Source organism: Theobroma cacao, chromosome 1 (assembly GCF_053813885.1).
Source record: "Theobroma cacao isolate CCN51 chromosome 1, ASM5381388v1, whole genome shotgun sequence".
Classification (NCBI taxonomy): Eukaryota; Viridiplantae; Streptophyta; class Magnoliopsida; order Malvales; family Malvaceae; genus Theobroma; species Theobroma cacao.
In genome coordinates this window covers 13,008,010-13,021,996 of record NC_142639.1, presented here as the reverse complement: position 1 = coordinate 13,021,996, position 13,987 = coordinate 13,008,010, and the positions used below count along the sequence as shown (strand labels likewise).

The window sequence follows — 13,987 nt, the reverse complement described above, 5'->3', positions numbered from 1 at the left end:
TGAGTACTATTTCAGTTCCTCTGAATAATCCTGGTAACTTCACAGTATTCTCAGGCACCTGACGTCAGAAGTAAGTGCTCAGCTAACTCCACAGCTTTTGTCTGGCCAAAGACAATCAATCCTATGTTTTCCAGGATACCAAATTGGGTGACAAATTTGAGTTGCCAATTTGATTCCCTATTGTGCAGTTATAATTTATATTATAATCTGTAAACCCAATATTGACTTAGCTTATAACTGTTGATTGAAAGAATTTTTCTTACGAACATTCTAGTAATTTTTGAGTTGTCCAATCTCGTTAAGTTGGTAAAACAGTTAAATTGATTTCAATTTTCACGCATCGTAAGAATTATAGATTAAAAACAATTAAGATTTAGCTTAACAGTTGTACCCCTTCCTGGCCAAAGATAGGATCCAATGTTCAGATCTTCGTTTTCCCTTGGATTTAGCTTTTACAACCCTTCTTTAATATTTTAATCCCCTCTCTGTCTTTGATTTAACTTCAACAATTGTAGTCTTTCCTTGAAAAAGATTAAGCTTCTGCCAAATTTCGGCTATACTCAGAGAAAGGAATAAAATTTCAGAATTAACAATTAAAATTGAATATCGCAATGAAACTAAATATGGAAAACCAAAACTTCCATAGGATCACTTGTTTTGACATTTGATCATATTAACATTCATACATACAAGTAAATGATCAGAATCATACCTTTAATAATGATTTTAATAAATCACAAGTTATAACCCTTATTCTTGGTTGCATACTAAAGTCCGATTGTCACAAATCAAAGCTGTCTATGTGTCCAACCTTCTATGGTGATCCACCCAAGTGACAGATAAAAGCCTTCTTAAATGTAGGAATTATATGTATACTGTGAAGCAATGCTAGTGGCAAAGATTTCATAAATCTAATCTTTCAAAGAATAGATTTTGGTAGAAAAGATGACAAAGAAAAACGATTCTTGAACCTTCCAAAAAAAAAAACATTTCTTAGGTTGAAGGAGGTTTTTTTTTAATTTTCTGCCAAGTGTTTCTCACCTCTAATTCTTCTCTTATGGTGCATCATCCATATTTAAGTATTTATAATTAGACTAAATTGCTTATTCAACTTTTGATTAATTATAATTTAACCCCTGTACTTAATTAAACCATATAATTAAGTTCATATTGAAAATTTCAAATTTTCAATTGAGTACAAATTCCATTTTAATTTCACATTGTCAACTTATTGTGTGTGACCCATTAGGCCCCAACATGTTGGCAACAAATATAAATTAATCAAATTACTTTTATTTATAAATCATAAGCAGCATTTAGCAATACATCATGACCACTCAAATGTTAGAAGATTCAATATGGTTTGACTAGCTTTTCAGTGTACAGTATTTTAATGTAATTCAATCATTTCATTAAATATTCCGAATATGTCATGATTCTCATGAAGCATAGCTTAGTGTCTACTTATGACATCCCATATTAATCCTAAAGCTTCATATTGATCTATCAAGATCGCCTCTCTGCCAAAGATTTTGTCAATATAAACTAAAAGCAAGAGAGATATGTCCCTTTCAAATTAGTTAGGGTAATGAATTCTTTCTGAACTACTCATTCATCTTCGTATATTTCAAGCCATACCTAAAAGCACCATATTTAGGTATTTAGTCGCCTTCAAACCCGTAAAGGTGAAATTAAAGTATAATAATTCACATACAAGATGACTTGGAATCTCAAGTTTAAGAATTATTAACACTATTGACAAATGAAAGTATTTCTATAGACATTTAAGTGAAATACCGAATAAAACTCTCATAGCGAGTTATATTTAATGAACTTATTCCTTAACAAGCATCCACATAATATTCCCAAGTATGTCACATACTTCAACCTATGAGATCGGTTGGTTATTTTCAAAATAAGGAACCTTAGTATGTACTTGTTTTTGAGCATTGTCAATGTCCTTATTCTTGACAATACAATAACTAGAAACATATTAAGAATAAGGTTTTAATACATAAAAATCTCATAATTATAATCCTTATAATTTTCTTTGTAAAGCCATTATGTTCCAAGGATTTTATTTGCATAATTCTCATAACTCTTTATAAATAAACTTATGAATAAAAAAATACCTCATACATTATATAAAATATCTATAATGTATTTAACATAAAAATGCAAGACTTACGCTAAGAACTCCAATATTCAAATCTCGACCATATACATATATTACATCCTTTGAATTATTATTCCAAAAACCTTCATCTTCTTATGAGACTCAACTTTTTCATTGTTTGAGTGAAGAATTTTGTAAACAAATCATATCATCATAATGATCATAATTTTCACACTAAAATATATATATATATATGTGTGTGTGTATATATATATAATGTGTGTATGGGGTTAATTTTAATTGAAGCATTAAACCCATTCAATGTTCTGGAATTTAAAAGAAAAAAAAAGAAACCTATGCTTCTGCAGGTTTTAAGGGAATTTATTGCTTGAGTGTTAAGGATCTAAGCTGTAGTTGTTATAGTTTAGAATTTAATATCCCAATACACAAAGATGATTTTCAATCTATACGCTTCTACAAGAACCAATAATTTTTTTCATGCATGAAAAGTTTCATGAACCGACAAACCAAAATCCATGTCCAAAGTTCATCCTTGACCATTTTCGTGTCTGAACTGAAATCTTCAAGTTTAATTGTTGTTTTATTTTAATCTATGTATTTAAAGAAAATCTACTCTATATATAGTTGAAATTCAAAGAAATATTATTATTATTATTATTATTAGTATTAGTATTTGTAATAAACTTGTCATAAAAAAAAAAAACAATTCTTGTGACTGTGGGTGTGAACGTAAGTATTAATAGCATTATGTCATGTCAAAGTAAACAAATATAAAAAAAAAAAAAAAGATAAATATTGGGGATTGAGATGTGGTGGGAGAAAGCAAGCAAAAACCTCTTTATCCAAAGCACCTTTGTTTTCCAGAAGACGTGCCGTCTTGGTTGTTAGCATACGCTACCAAAGCTCACAAAACTTGATCCGCACTTCATCTCCAACTATCTTTCCCCATTTTTTTTTCTTTAATTTACTTATATTATTATTATTATTATTTTCTTCCCATTTCTCTAGGACATTCTCAAAAGAAGCCTTCTAAACCAAGCAATAATTTATCTCAAATCTAATTATCAACCAACAACACTCCTTCTTTTCTCTTTATATTTATAATTATAGGTGCTTGTTTATATTCACAGTTTTTGAGTGTAGCAAGTTGACAATTTTGGCACCAAAATTTGTTTGCACTAACTTGAGAAGATTTTATTGGTAAGAACTCTTTCCTAATTTGCTTACGATATCGTGCAAGTTTCAACTTTGCTAAACTTGAGATTTCGGAAGAAAAGAATCACAATTGAGTTTGAAATTTTTTGTTATACTTTGTCTAAATTTGACAATTAAATCAAATTACTTACATATTTTCAAATATGAACAATAAAGTCATAACATTTTTTGTATTCTTTTAACTTTTCCCTAAGTTATCGTTTACTTACAAAACGTCTCTTTTTGCACTCTTAACTTTTTTCTAAGTTGACTTGATTTTTATTTTCATAGAATCTAGATATCCAAACTTTATGATTGAAGTTGGAGTCAAAGAAATTAAATGTTATCACTTCTTCTTCAAAGGCAATTTTTTTTCATCTACGTATAGTTGTATGACTTTGTCCTTCAAAATGAAAGAAGCATGTTTTCACTAAGTGACTAATCCAGCAATGAAATTTTCAACCAATTAAGATCATTCACTTGATTAGCTTTCTCATGCCGTTTGATTTCAAGCAATTAGATGAGCTTGGAGTTCAAACTTCTTCTAACATCTGTTAAGGCATAAGAGATAGGAGAATGGTTATTGCTTGTCTTGCTATTCTTTTTTTTTTAACCTTGAGAAGAATTGGGCTTCAATTCTTCACTCTTTATCTTAACAAATCTTGCGTTTATATCTACACTCGAGCATTTGACTCATTAATTGATACATGATCTCTTTATATAAAAAGTAAAATTTAAATCCCTCTTTCTTTAATTAAAAAAAAAAAAAGGCTTGTGCTTATACCCATCGATTGTTTGCGTTTCTAACTTGCTCGATCAAAATTTTGCCTTCTTTGGAAATGCCTTGCTTTTCTTTGCCTCTTGAGCTGATGGCAATTGATTTTCAGCAAGTGCAATGCTAATGTATGTGTGTGAAATGTGGAAATGCATGTACACATCTTTCATATTTATCACAAATAAATTAAGATGTTTCAGTGTTAGACACAAAAATGCATAAGAAAACAACTGAAGCATATTTCTATTGGCGGAGGCCAAACCAAGTGGTACAAGAATTCAACTTCTCTGAACTCGAGGAACGTTTTTGAAGCCTTAAAATTTGGAGTTGGAGCTGCACTGCACTCGTGTGCATCCACCATCTGACTTTGACTGCATTAATTATTTAACCTCTTTCTCTTCTCCTTTCTCATTCTATTTTCATTCCTTCCCACTTTCCACTGTTTTTCTCTGGATTCTACAAGCTGTGATACACGACTCCTTTTTGCTTCGATTCTTGAGTCGGATCTCGCGCTTTTTATTTTTTGCCAATTGGAACACAGAAACTGCAACTGCCTGTTTATGTTTGCAGTAACATTGACTTGATTGCTTTTGCCAAGCTTTGATCTCAGTTTCTTTTCATTCTCTTATGAACTATCACAATGGAAGTTTCCAGTCCCAAAGATAGTTCGGTAGCTTCAAGTCCTTTTTCTTCACCCAATGTCAGTGCCCTGCTCAAGATTAGGATTATTTCATGGTAAATGCTACTTCTATGTATTCATTACCTTGCATTTCAGCTGAAAGACTAATGTTAGTTGGATCATTTCAGGATCCAAGAAACTGGGCTGCCTGTTTCTATGCGTGTTCGAGTTGGTGAAAGAACCTTCAGCCTGCATAAGGTATGGTGAAAACAGGCGTTCATATTCAGTACTTTCTGCTTAAATATAGTAAAAGACAATTGGTTTCACCAATTAATCTCCAATGTTTTCACTTGTTGCAGATGCAGGCATGCTTTCTTCTTTTAGAATTTTGTACAACTGGACTATAAACTTACATATATTGTTTCTATGTATTCTGCAGTACCCATTGTTTTCAAAGAGTGGATTCATTCAGAAGAGATTGACTGAATCAAACGAGCTTGAGCTACCACCAGATTTCCCTGGAGGACCGGAAACATTTGAGATGATTGCATTATTCATCTATGGCTCCACGACGTTGATTGATCCTTTTAATGTAGCAGCCCTGAGATGCGCCGCAGAATTTCTTGAAATGACAGAAGAATACTGCATCGGCAACCTCTGTGAGCGTTTGGATCTCTATTTGAACCAAGTGGTTTTACAGAATTGGGATGACACGCTGATTGTTCTCCAGAAATGCCAAATGTTACTTCCCTGGTCCGAGGAGCTAATTGTGAGCCGCTGCATTGAGTCCCTGGCCTTCATGGCCTGCATGGAGATTCTTGATCCAGAGGGGAGAAGGGACCAACCAGTAGTTACATTAGAGGCATTGGCTGTTGAAGCTTGGAGCTGTGAAACAGTGAAAGCAATCGCAATCAAGGACCTATGGATCAAAGATCTCATAGCTCTACCATTTGGATTCTTCAAAAGGATAATTGGATCCTTAAGAAGGCAAGGAATGAAAGAAAAATATGTGAGTCCAATCATTGTCTTCTACGCAAATAAATGGGTGCTCTCCAAGAAGACACGCCAATTTTGGGAGAACTCGGGTGAGAAAATTGGAGACATTGACACAAACAACAAGGTTTCTGTCATTTTACAAGGGATTCTAGATTTACTGCCCATTGGAGAGAAGGCTAGTAGGGCTATTCCTGTTGGTTTTTACTTTGCTTTGCTTTCTAGATCCTTAGAATTTGGTTTGAGAAGCGACAGCAGGGTGAAATTGCAAGATCAGATTGCATCTATGTTACACTATGCCCAAGTGGAAGATTTTCTCCTTCCAGCGGTTGGAACAGAGTCCGTTTCATCAAGCAAGGAGTTGGCAATAATGAAGAGCATATTTTCAACCTATGCATCATTTAACACGGACACCAACCCTACTCCTTCAGCAAGCAACTCGATTGTTGCAGAACTATGGGACACATACCTAGCTCAAACAGCTTCTGATCCAGAAATGGAGCCTAACAGGTTCATGGAACTCGTTGAATTATTACCAATATCTTGCAGACAGAGTCATGATCAGCTTTATAGAGCAATGAATAGCTTCCTACAGGTAAGTTTTCATAAACTACAGCCAGCCCCAAACGTTTTAAAGTTGGGACAGTTTTATAAATGCATATAAAAGGAGACCCAGTTTGCCAAAACCAGATTTCCTTAATTCGTTTCGAGTGATCTGGGTCATATTGAAGAGAAGAGTATAAGCATTGACTGCTTTCTCAAACCGACCTGATCAGCATTAGCTTGCTTTTTAAATCCAAAACTATGAAGTGAAATTGTCCATACAAGCTTTATTAAGACCAGTTTGAATCAGCCTTGGGTTGGACCAATCCAACTTGCAAGTTGCAACCATACTTCAAACTAACTTCCTCCACCTATTGTTCAGGCACATAGAGATATAACTCAAGAAGAGAAGGGATCAGTCTGCAAATACCTCAACTGCCAAAAACTTTCACAAGAGGCATGCATTGAAGCCGTTCAAAATGAGCTGATGCCACTGCGTTTGATTGTCCAGGCTCTTTTTGTTCAACAGCTCAATACCCATCAAGCTTTTAGAGAATGCTCGGACTCTTTTAGGTTCACAGGACAGTTCTCCGGAAGCCTATCCAGCTCAAGGTGTCCAAACTCAAGAAGCCTAAATCTAGGAGAAAGCCCAAACACGGATGGAGCAAAGCCAGAAAGCAAGCCTTTGAGCTTCTTGCTACAAAATGACCTTGCAATGGAGAAGAGTTACGAATCAACAAGCTTCAGACTCCAGAGCCTTGAACAAGAGCTCATGTCCTTGAAGAAGAGCCTTCAATGGCACATGTCAAAGAAAACAGATTCAAATCCGAACAAATCGCAGAGTATGAAACCTTATGGTTTGGAGAGTAGATCACTAAGCAAGAGAAGGAACCCTCTTGGACAAGTAACAAGCTGCATGGGTTCTGTCAATTTTGCTTCACAAAGAAAGTATGCTAGTAGGCTAATTAAGATCTTTCGTAGATTTTCATTGTTTGGAATAAGAAAATCAAAGAGAAAGCAAGGAACTAATGGCCTCTCGGCCAAAACAATCTAGCAGATTAAGATGTATGGAAAAAACCTCAGTATATGCAATTCAATACCATTTTGTTCATTATGGCCACTCAATTTCCCTCAAATCAGACTCGTTGAATTCATCATTCACACCCTGGCGAAAAGAATCAACAATATATGTCCCAAGCAACTAGCAAGACTCGGATGAATTCAACTTCTAATACCTAGCCAATCACATTCTATATATAATGGCACATCACATATTTCCCAACTTCCAAAACGTGGAACCCACACTACATATTCGAAGCAACATAAATCCCAAAATAATGACCATAATAGAAAAAGTGCAAACTTTTGAGGTGTTAGCAAGTACATATAACCATCTAATTCAAGTACAGATTTAATAACATGTCAGAAGATCATCCATGCTAATACCAACGGCAGATTTAGTATAACACCATATACAATATTCATCGAAACAAAAATGAACATATCTTGCCATTTGCTAAAAGCTGCATGAAGATGGCAAAATACCAGAAGAAAACATGCTAATTCTAAATAATACCATCCCTAAAAACCCGTCATCTAAATTGAAATATAAATTTAATTCTCTGATAATGACAGCTAATTCTACAAGCCACAGAAGATGTCCTAAAAAAGACCAGGCACAGGCACTTTGAACTCTCCGGCATTACACGATAAAAATTGTCCTTGGCACTAATTGAAGGCTAAGTCCAATTAATCTTTGGTAGCCTGTCAAAAAAAGAAAATCAAACTATCAATTCAAGTCTAGTAGACAGAATGCATGTAAACATAACCCAAAGTTTTATGTATATTTATGTGTACATGTATCTATGTTTCTAGGCAAACAGGTTTAGCCAATTGTCAGAAAATTACCTCCAGAATATCACATGACAATGCTTCCACTTTATGCTACAATGCTAGTCTCACCCTGCTGTGCAAGATCCTCAACATTTTCATGAGATAACTGTGGAGAAACCTTTGCCTCGTTCTCTGTTTTCTGATCACTATCAACAGCAACATCAGAGGGTTGTGACTCTCCGACCGTATTAGTTGCACCATGAGTTTGTGATTCATTAACATCAGTAGCCACCAGAGTTTGGTGGTCATTGACCCCATTAGTAGCATTAACTTGTGAGTCATTGGGCTTGTTAGTTGCATTATGAATTTCTGAATCATTGGTTTCATTGGTTGCATCAGGTAGCTGAGATGACTGTGGAATAACCTCCTCTGCTGTTTTAACTGTTTGCAGATCACTTTCACTAATAGCATGAGACATATTTGAGTCATCAACCTCATTACTTGCATCACAAAACTGTGAGGCATCAATCACATCAGTTGCATCGTGAAGTTGCATGTCATCAACCTTGTTAGGTGCCTCAGACAGCGGTGCAGTGTCACCCTCAACAGCTGTAATACAGAGTGGCATATGATCTACCTCATCATCAGCTTGATGCACATGTAACTGATCTACTGCAACAAGCACACCGCAATACTTAGACTCATCCTCACTAGCTCCATGACCATCCATGGGATCATTACCACGCTTTCGTTTCCCAGTACCCTTTCTTCTTACCCTCTCTTTCCCCCTAGACCTTTTCCTGAGTTCAGTTCCCACAATGGGTGATGCTACAAGTGGACCTCCAACTTGGTCTCTCAAGCATTCTTGTGCAATGGACCTAATCCTGGAAAGTAAATCAACTTGATCAGGCTCCAGTCCTTCTGACGGGAAAGTGTCAGCTAAGTATGAAATTTCCCGTAAACCACCAATCTGTTACAGAAACAAAAGAGAAGTACACATATGAAACTAATTGGGAAAAGGACATAGACATTATTACTTGACTAGTTGTGTACAGCCTTACAGTTCTTTGAAACTCCGATGAGAGAGAAATAGGTCTCCCTACAACTTTACGAGTTATTCTCAAGTACCACCACGTGTATTCGTTTTCATCAGCATCATTATCACCTTCCACAATATGGAGCTTCCGATCAGCCCATTCATTAAGTTCTGATTCCATTTTCCCAGATAAGTCAACCCCACCATCAACTCCACGACTCTTCCTCACCCATCGTGCCACATCTTCAGGGATTGGTTGAAACATGCCATATTGCCTTAGGACACGATCAGGGAGGTGTCTTTCTGCCTTGTCAAAGCAAATCAACATCGTCTTTGACCTCCCCAAAACCAAAGTACTTCTAATTTCCTCGGGGATTACTGTGCTATCCATGTGTTTGTAAGGAAGCCACTCTACCTATTTGTCAACAACATACATATGTATCATTCTTTCTTTCTTTCTTTTTTGGCCAAAACCTGTATTACTCTTTCACAGATGGTAAGTAGTAATATAAAATTAAAAATAAATAAATAAATAAAAGAATTCCAAGAACTTACATTACATGGTTCTAGGGAGTCAAGTTCCTTACGGTAGAAAACTACATCACGGTTTGTCGTTGGACCACTCTGCTTTCCCTTCCACCTTAGTACAAAAGGAAAATGATCATGGATAGGGTCCCTATTGAGCTTCGGTCGACCAATATTTAGATGATAGTAACTCCAGCACTAAAGAGAAGAATACTTATCAGTAACAGCATTTTAACTAAAGGCTATTGGCAATAGCATTAAAAGACTGCATTTATCAATCCTGCTAAGTGCTCCATTTTGTCACGAAAAGGCCAAACACAGCAAGCACTTCAGAAGGATTTTTAAAAGAAACAAAATATACAGGAAAAAACAGACCAAAAGAGAAGTGAAAAACCTGAAGTAATGTCAAACATCCACAAATGGTGCTTTGAGATTTAACAGAGGCATTCCCAAGTGCCCTATACAAGAATGCTAACGCAGCTGCACCCCATGCGTATCTCCCAGCAACGTCAAAATTCTCAAACAATGGAAGGTACATAACGGGGACCTTATTCCCCGTTGTAGTTGAAAAAATTGTGCTTCCCACAAGATATAAAAGGTAAGCACGCGTGTGGTGCTCAATCTCTTCAGTTGATGCATCCTCAGGGCATTGAGAAAAGAACTCTTTCAACCAACTTAGCTTCACCATCCCACCACTCGCATAAGTAGAGTCCGGTGCTTTCCCTAGATACCTTTCACACACTTTGCTACAAGTGGTATATGTTATTCCAATCACTGGATCCCCATCAATTGCCAATCCCAACAAGAAGGCAACATCTTGAAGAGTAACAGTCATTTCCCCCATGGTGAAGTGAAATGTATTTGTCTCTCTTCTCCACCTCTCAACTAATGCTGAAATGAGCGGATTATCTAAACTAATAGCTGGTATCTTCCGCAAGTACCCAAACCCTGCTTTCTCAACCAACTCGATCTGCTTAGGGGTGAGTCTCCACTCACCTAACTTCGATGTGTGTTCATGACATCTAAGTGCACCACGCTCCTGTAATGTATATTTGTTGTAACGAAAATAAATGTACAAGTCAAAGTTACAATCACAATCTACAAACCCTCAATATATATAAGCATAACTAGTCTAGTGAATTAAAGAGAAGAAACTAATAAACAACCAACCAAGCTAACTAACTAACCGTCGGGTGTATAGTTGGAGAAAATACAACCTAGAACATGAGACCTAGTAGTCACACTGTCTCTTACAATGAAGACAAAATCTCGTTGGCACGCTTTGGTAAATTTTTTGACAATGACTTGTTTAACTACACATAGAAGTCTCTAATCCTACGAGTGCACAAACGGATTCTACACATATTCTTATCAAAAAACAAAACACAAATTAACATATTTGAGAATAAACATTACATTACTCATGCAAATACATAAATGGCGGAGAAGATTGGTGTGAAAGAGAAATGAACCTGGCCATCCCAAACAGCTGAAGATACATGATTTTCTTGATCATATAGTATTGAAGGATCAATGGGTCCAGGATTGGCTGCACATGGGTCCATTCCAACCTCTGACATTGATTTTATATTCTAAAATTTAACCGGAAAAAAGAAAGAAAAAACGAAACAGAAGAGCGGCCTGAAATGCAGGCCAAAAAAGAAACTTCAGTCCCATAAAGTAACTCAATAGCAATATCATCCGTTACTGTTAATATGCAGAAAATTTTACATTTTGGAGCAAATTTTTATCAAACCCTTGAATAAAATTAAGATTTTTAGGTCAATTTCAAATTTTTTTGAGGATTTAATTGCAATTAAATGGAAAAAAAACATTCAAGCTCTCATGGCTAACAATTATATCCGTTCAAAACAAAAAAAGTTTAAAGGATTTTGTATTGGGTCCTTCAATTTCCAAACCCTAGATTCCGATTGGCTCTCCCAAAACGGAGGAAGCAGATAAAACCGAAAGAGCAAATTTCCTCGGCTTCAAGCTTTTCGATGCTTTGAATAATTAAATAACAAAAAATTAAAAAAGGGAAATTGAAAATCAGAAACAGAGAGGAATGAAACGACGACGGAAGAAGAAGAAAGAGGAAAAAGGGGGAGGGAGGCACTTTGCTTTGCATTTCTAACCTGATTTTATCCAAAACGACACGGAAAGGCACGCACCACCGTGAAGGGGAAAAAACGTCAGCGGAATTCCAAGGCAAAAAAACATCCCAAAACGCGTCGTTGCAACGAATTCTTGTACTGTGATTGAAACGAAAACCTCAAAACTGGATGGGTTCGTGCGTTTTTCTGGATTCAATTTTCTAATCCGACCTTACTGGTCCACGTGGCATGTTTCGGATAATTTGGGCCTCACCCTTAATTTCCATCTAAAGTTGAGAGTAGTGGACCTATCTGCAGCCTGCAGAAATATATATATATATTATCATATCTAAATATTGATATATGTTGATGGTATGTACAAAATATTATTTTATAAAATATATAACTATTATTACTGTAAACATAATGTTAGGATTTGTGGTGGTACTTTCATACTAAAACACATCTATAAACAACCTCACCACAAAAGAAAACTTTAAATAAAATCTCTAAACTTACGATAGAATATGTAATAATTTAAATTTATTTAAAACCCTATTTTGAATTAATTAATCTGCACCACTTTACGTTAGTTACATTTAATACTGAAAAATGGTATAAGAGTAAGGGCGGAACTAGCCAAATTTTATTAGAAGGGCCAACCACAGTTGAATAAGAGTTAAAAAATTTTAAAAAACTAATATGTTAAATTCAATCAACAATAAAAATATGAAACTAAATATAAAACTATCATTTGTAAAATATAAATAGTTAAAAATGATATATAAGATTAATAGTTTCTTCTTATATAATCAGAATTATTTAAATAGTATATATTCAAAATAATTTCATTTCAACTAAATATAAAATGTAAAGTATATAAAAAAAATATACTCAAGTTAGTTTCCTCTTATATAATCAGGATTAATAAAAAAATGATACATTGATGAAATTTTAAGTAACAATGTAACATTACAATTTATATTTGAGAACTATATAATAATTTATTAATTTTTAAAAATTAAAATTATAAAAAATAAAATTTACATAACATAAAAAAGAAGAACATGACAAGTAGAAAGTAGGTACTACATATTATATAACAAAAAAGAAAAAAAAAGAATGTAGTTAATGGTTTGTAGAAGTTTGAGAAAAAAATTTATCAAAACTTATAACATATGAACAAATAGAATAGAAATGAAAAAAATAAATAAATATAAATTGAAAAAATTTTAAAATTGAGTGAGATATATGAAATCATTTTATTATTTTTTATTTATATTAATTATTAAATAAAAAATTATTTTGAAGAGATCATTAATAGAATATATAAAAAAATTAAAAATTTTTATATGTTATGAAAATATTTTTAAAAGTTTTGGCCCCCCACCACATAAGGAGGCTCCACCCCTCTATAGGAGTAATAAATAATGGAATCAAGAAAAATTGTTTTTTTATAAATGCCCACATATAAAAAGTAAAAAAAAAAATCTACAACACGAGAGAAAAAAATCTAATCCAAATCCAGCCCCATCAGACTTTAAGCCCACACTCCACAAACCCGACCCCATTAGACTTCAGACTTATGTCCCAAAAACCCAATCATGTGTTAAGCAAAGAAGCCTACCAAGTATCAAGCTCAAACCCAATCCCATCAAACCTCAAGCCCACACCCCAAAAGCCCAACCACAAACCCAACCCCATCAGAACTCAAACTCACATCCCCAAAACCCAACCACATGTCAAGCTAAGTACTAGCTGAAGCCTTTGGGCTTTCTTTTACTATAATTATTATTATTATAGATATGAGAAAGGAGTAAATTACACTAATAGTCATTAAACTTTTACAATTCGTTTATTTTGATCACTAAATTTTAATTTATCTTTATTAAATTATTAAAATTTGTCAAATATATCAAATATGATAATTTTAATAGATTTCATCCTAACAAATGATAGAAAAAAGACATAACTGCCATTTAAATTATCACGTCAATCAAAATTCACGTCATTTTATTTTTAATTTCCCTCATTTTGTCTTTTGGATCCCTTTTTCCCCTTTCACTTGCAAGTAATTGTTTAATGTGTTATATAATTTTGTTTCAATTGTTATTTATATATTTAAAAAATAAAACTTAATAGTCATTTTAGATCATATAAATTCTACAACCAATACTAATGCAACATGCTTGACCTTATAAGTTATAAATTGGGTAATACAATTTAATTAAAAATATTT

The 13,987-nt window shown here is 34.2% G+C and overlaps 2 protein-coding genes across 4 annotated transcripts; one reads left to right on the top strand and one right to left on the bottom strand.

The window, feature by feature from the left end:
• The first annotated feature begins 4,425 nt into the window (after nt 1-4,425).
• On the top strand, nt 4,426-7,372 carry LOC18612426 (Phototropic-responsive NPH3 family protein). 2 transcript variants are annotated; one of them, XM_018129988.2, is made up of 4 exons: nt 4,426-4,841; nt 4,914-4,983; nt 5,165-6,313; nt 6,644-7,372. In XM_018129988.2, exons 1-4 carry the CDS (start codon nt 4,747-4,749, stop codon nt 7,313-7,315), a joined length of 1,986 nt encoding a protein of 661 aa, XP_017985477.2. In that variant the 5' UTR covers nt 4,426-4,746; the 3' UTR covers nt 7,316-7,372. The 2 variants fall into 2 exon arrangements, with proteins under 2 accessions (XP_017985477.2, XP_017985478.2); XM_018129989.2 differs by having other exon boundaries at nt 4,748-4,806.
• A 252-nt stretch (nt 7,373-7,624) lies between these two features.
• Nucleotides 7,625-11,941, bottom strand: LOC18612425 (Aminotransferase-like, plant mobile domain family protein). 2 transcript variants are annotated; one of them, XM_007049214.3, is made up of 7 exons: nt 11,791-11,941; nt 11,128-11,296; nt 10,050-10,694; nt 9,686-9,853; nt 9,156-9,545; nt 8,170-9,064; nt 7,625-8,025 (listed from the first exon to the last, which is right to left on the bottom strand). In XM_007049214.3, exons 2-6 carry the CDS (start codon nt 11,233-11,235, stop codon nt 8,201-8,203), a joined length of 2,175 nt encoding a protein of 724 aa, XP_007049276.3. In that variant the 5' UTR covers nt 11,236-11,296; nt 11,791-11,941; the 3' UTR covers nt 7,625-8,025; nt 8,170-8,200. The 2 variants fall into 2 exon arrangements, with proteins under 2 accessions (XP_007049276.3, XP_017985476.2); XM_018129987.2 differs by having other exon boundaries at nt 11,128-11,247; nt 11,791-11,905.
• Nucleotides 11,942-13,987: the final 2,046 nt, after the last annotated feature.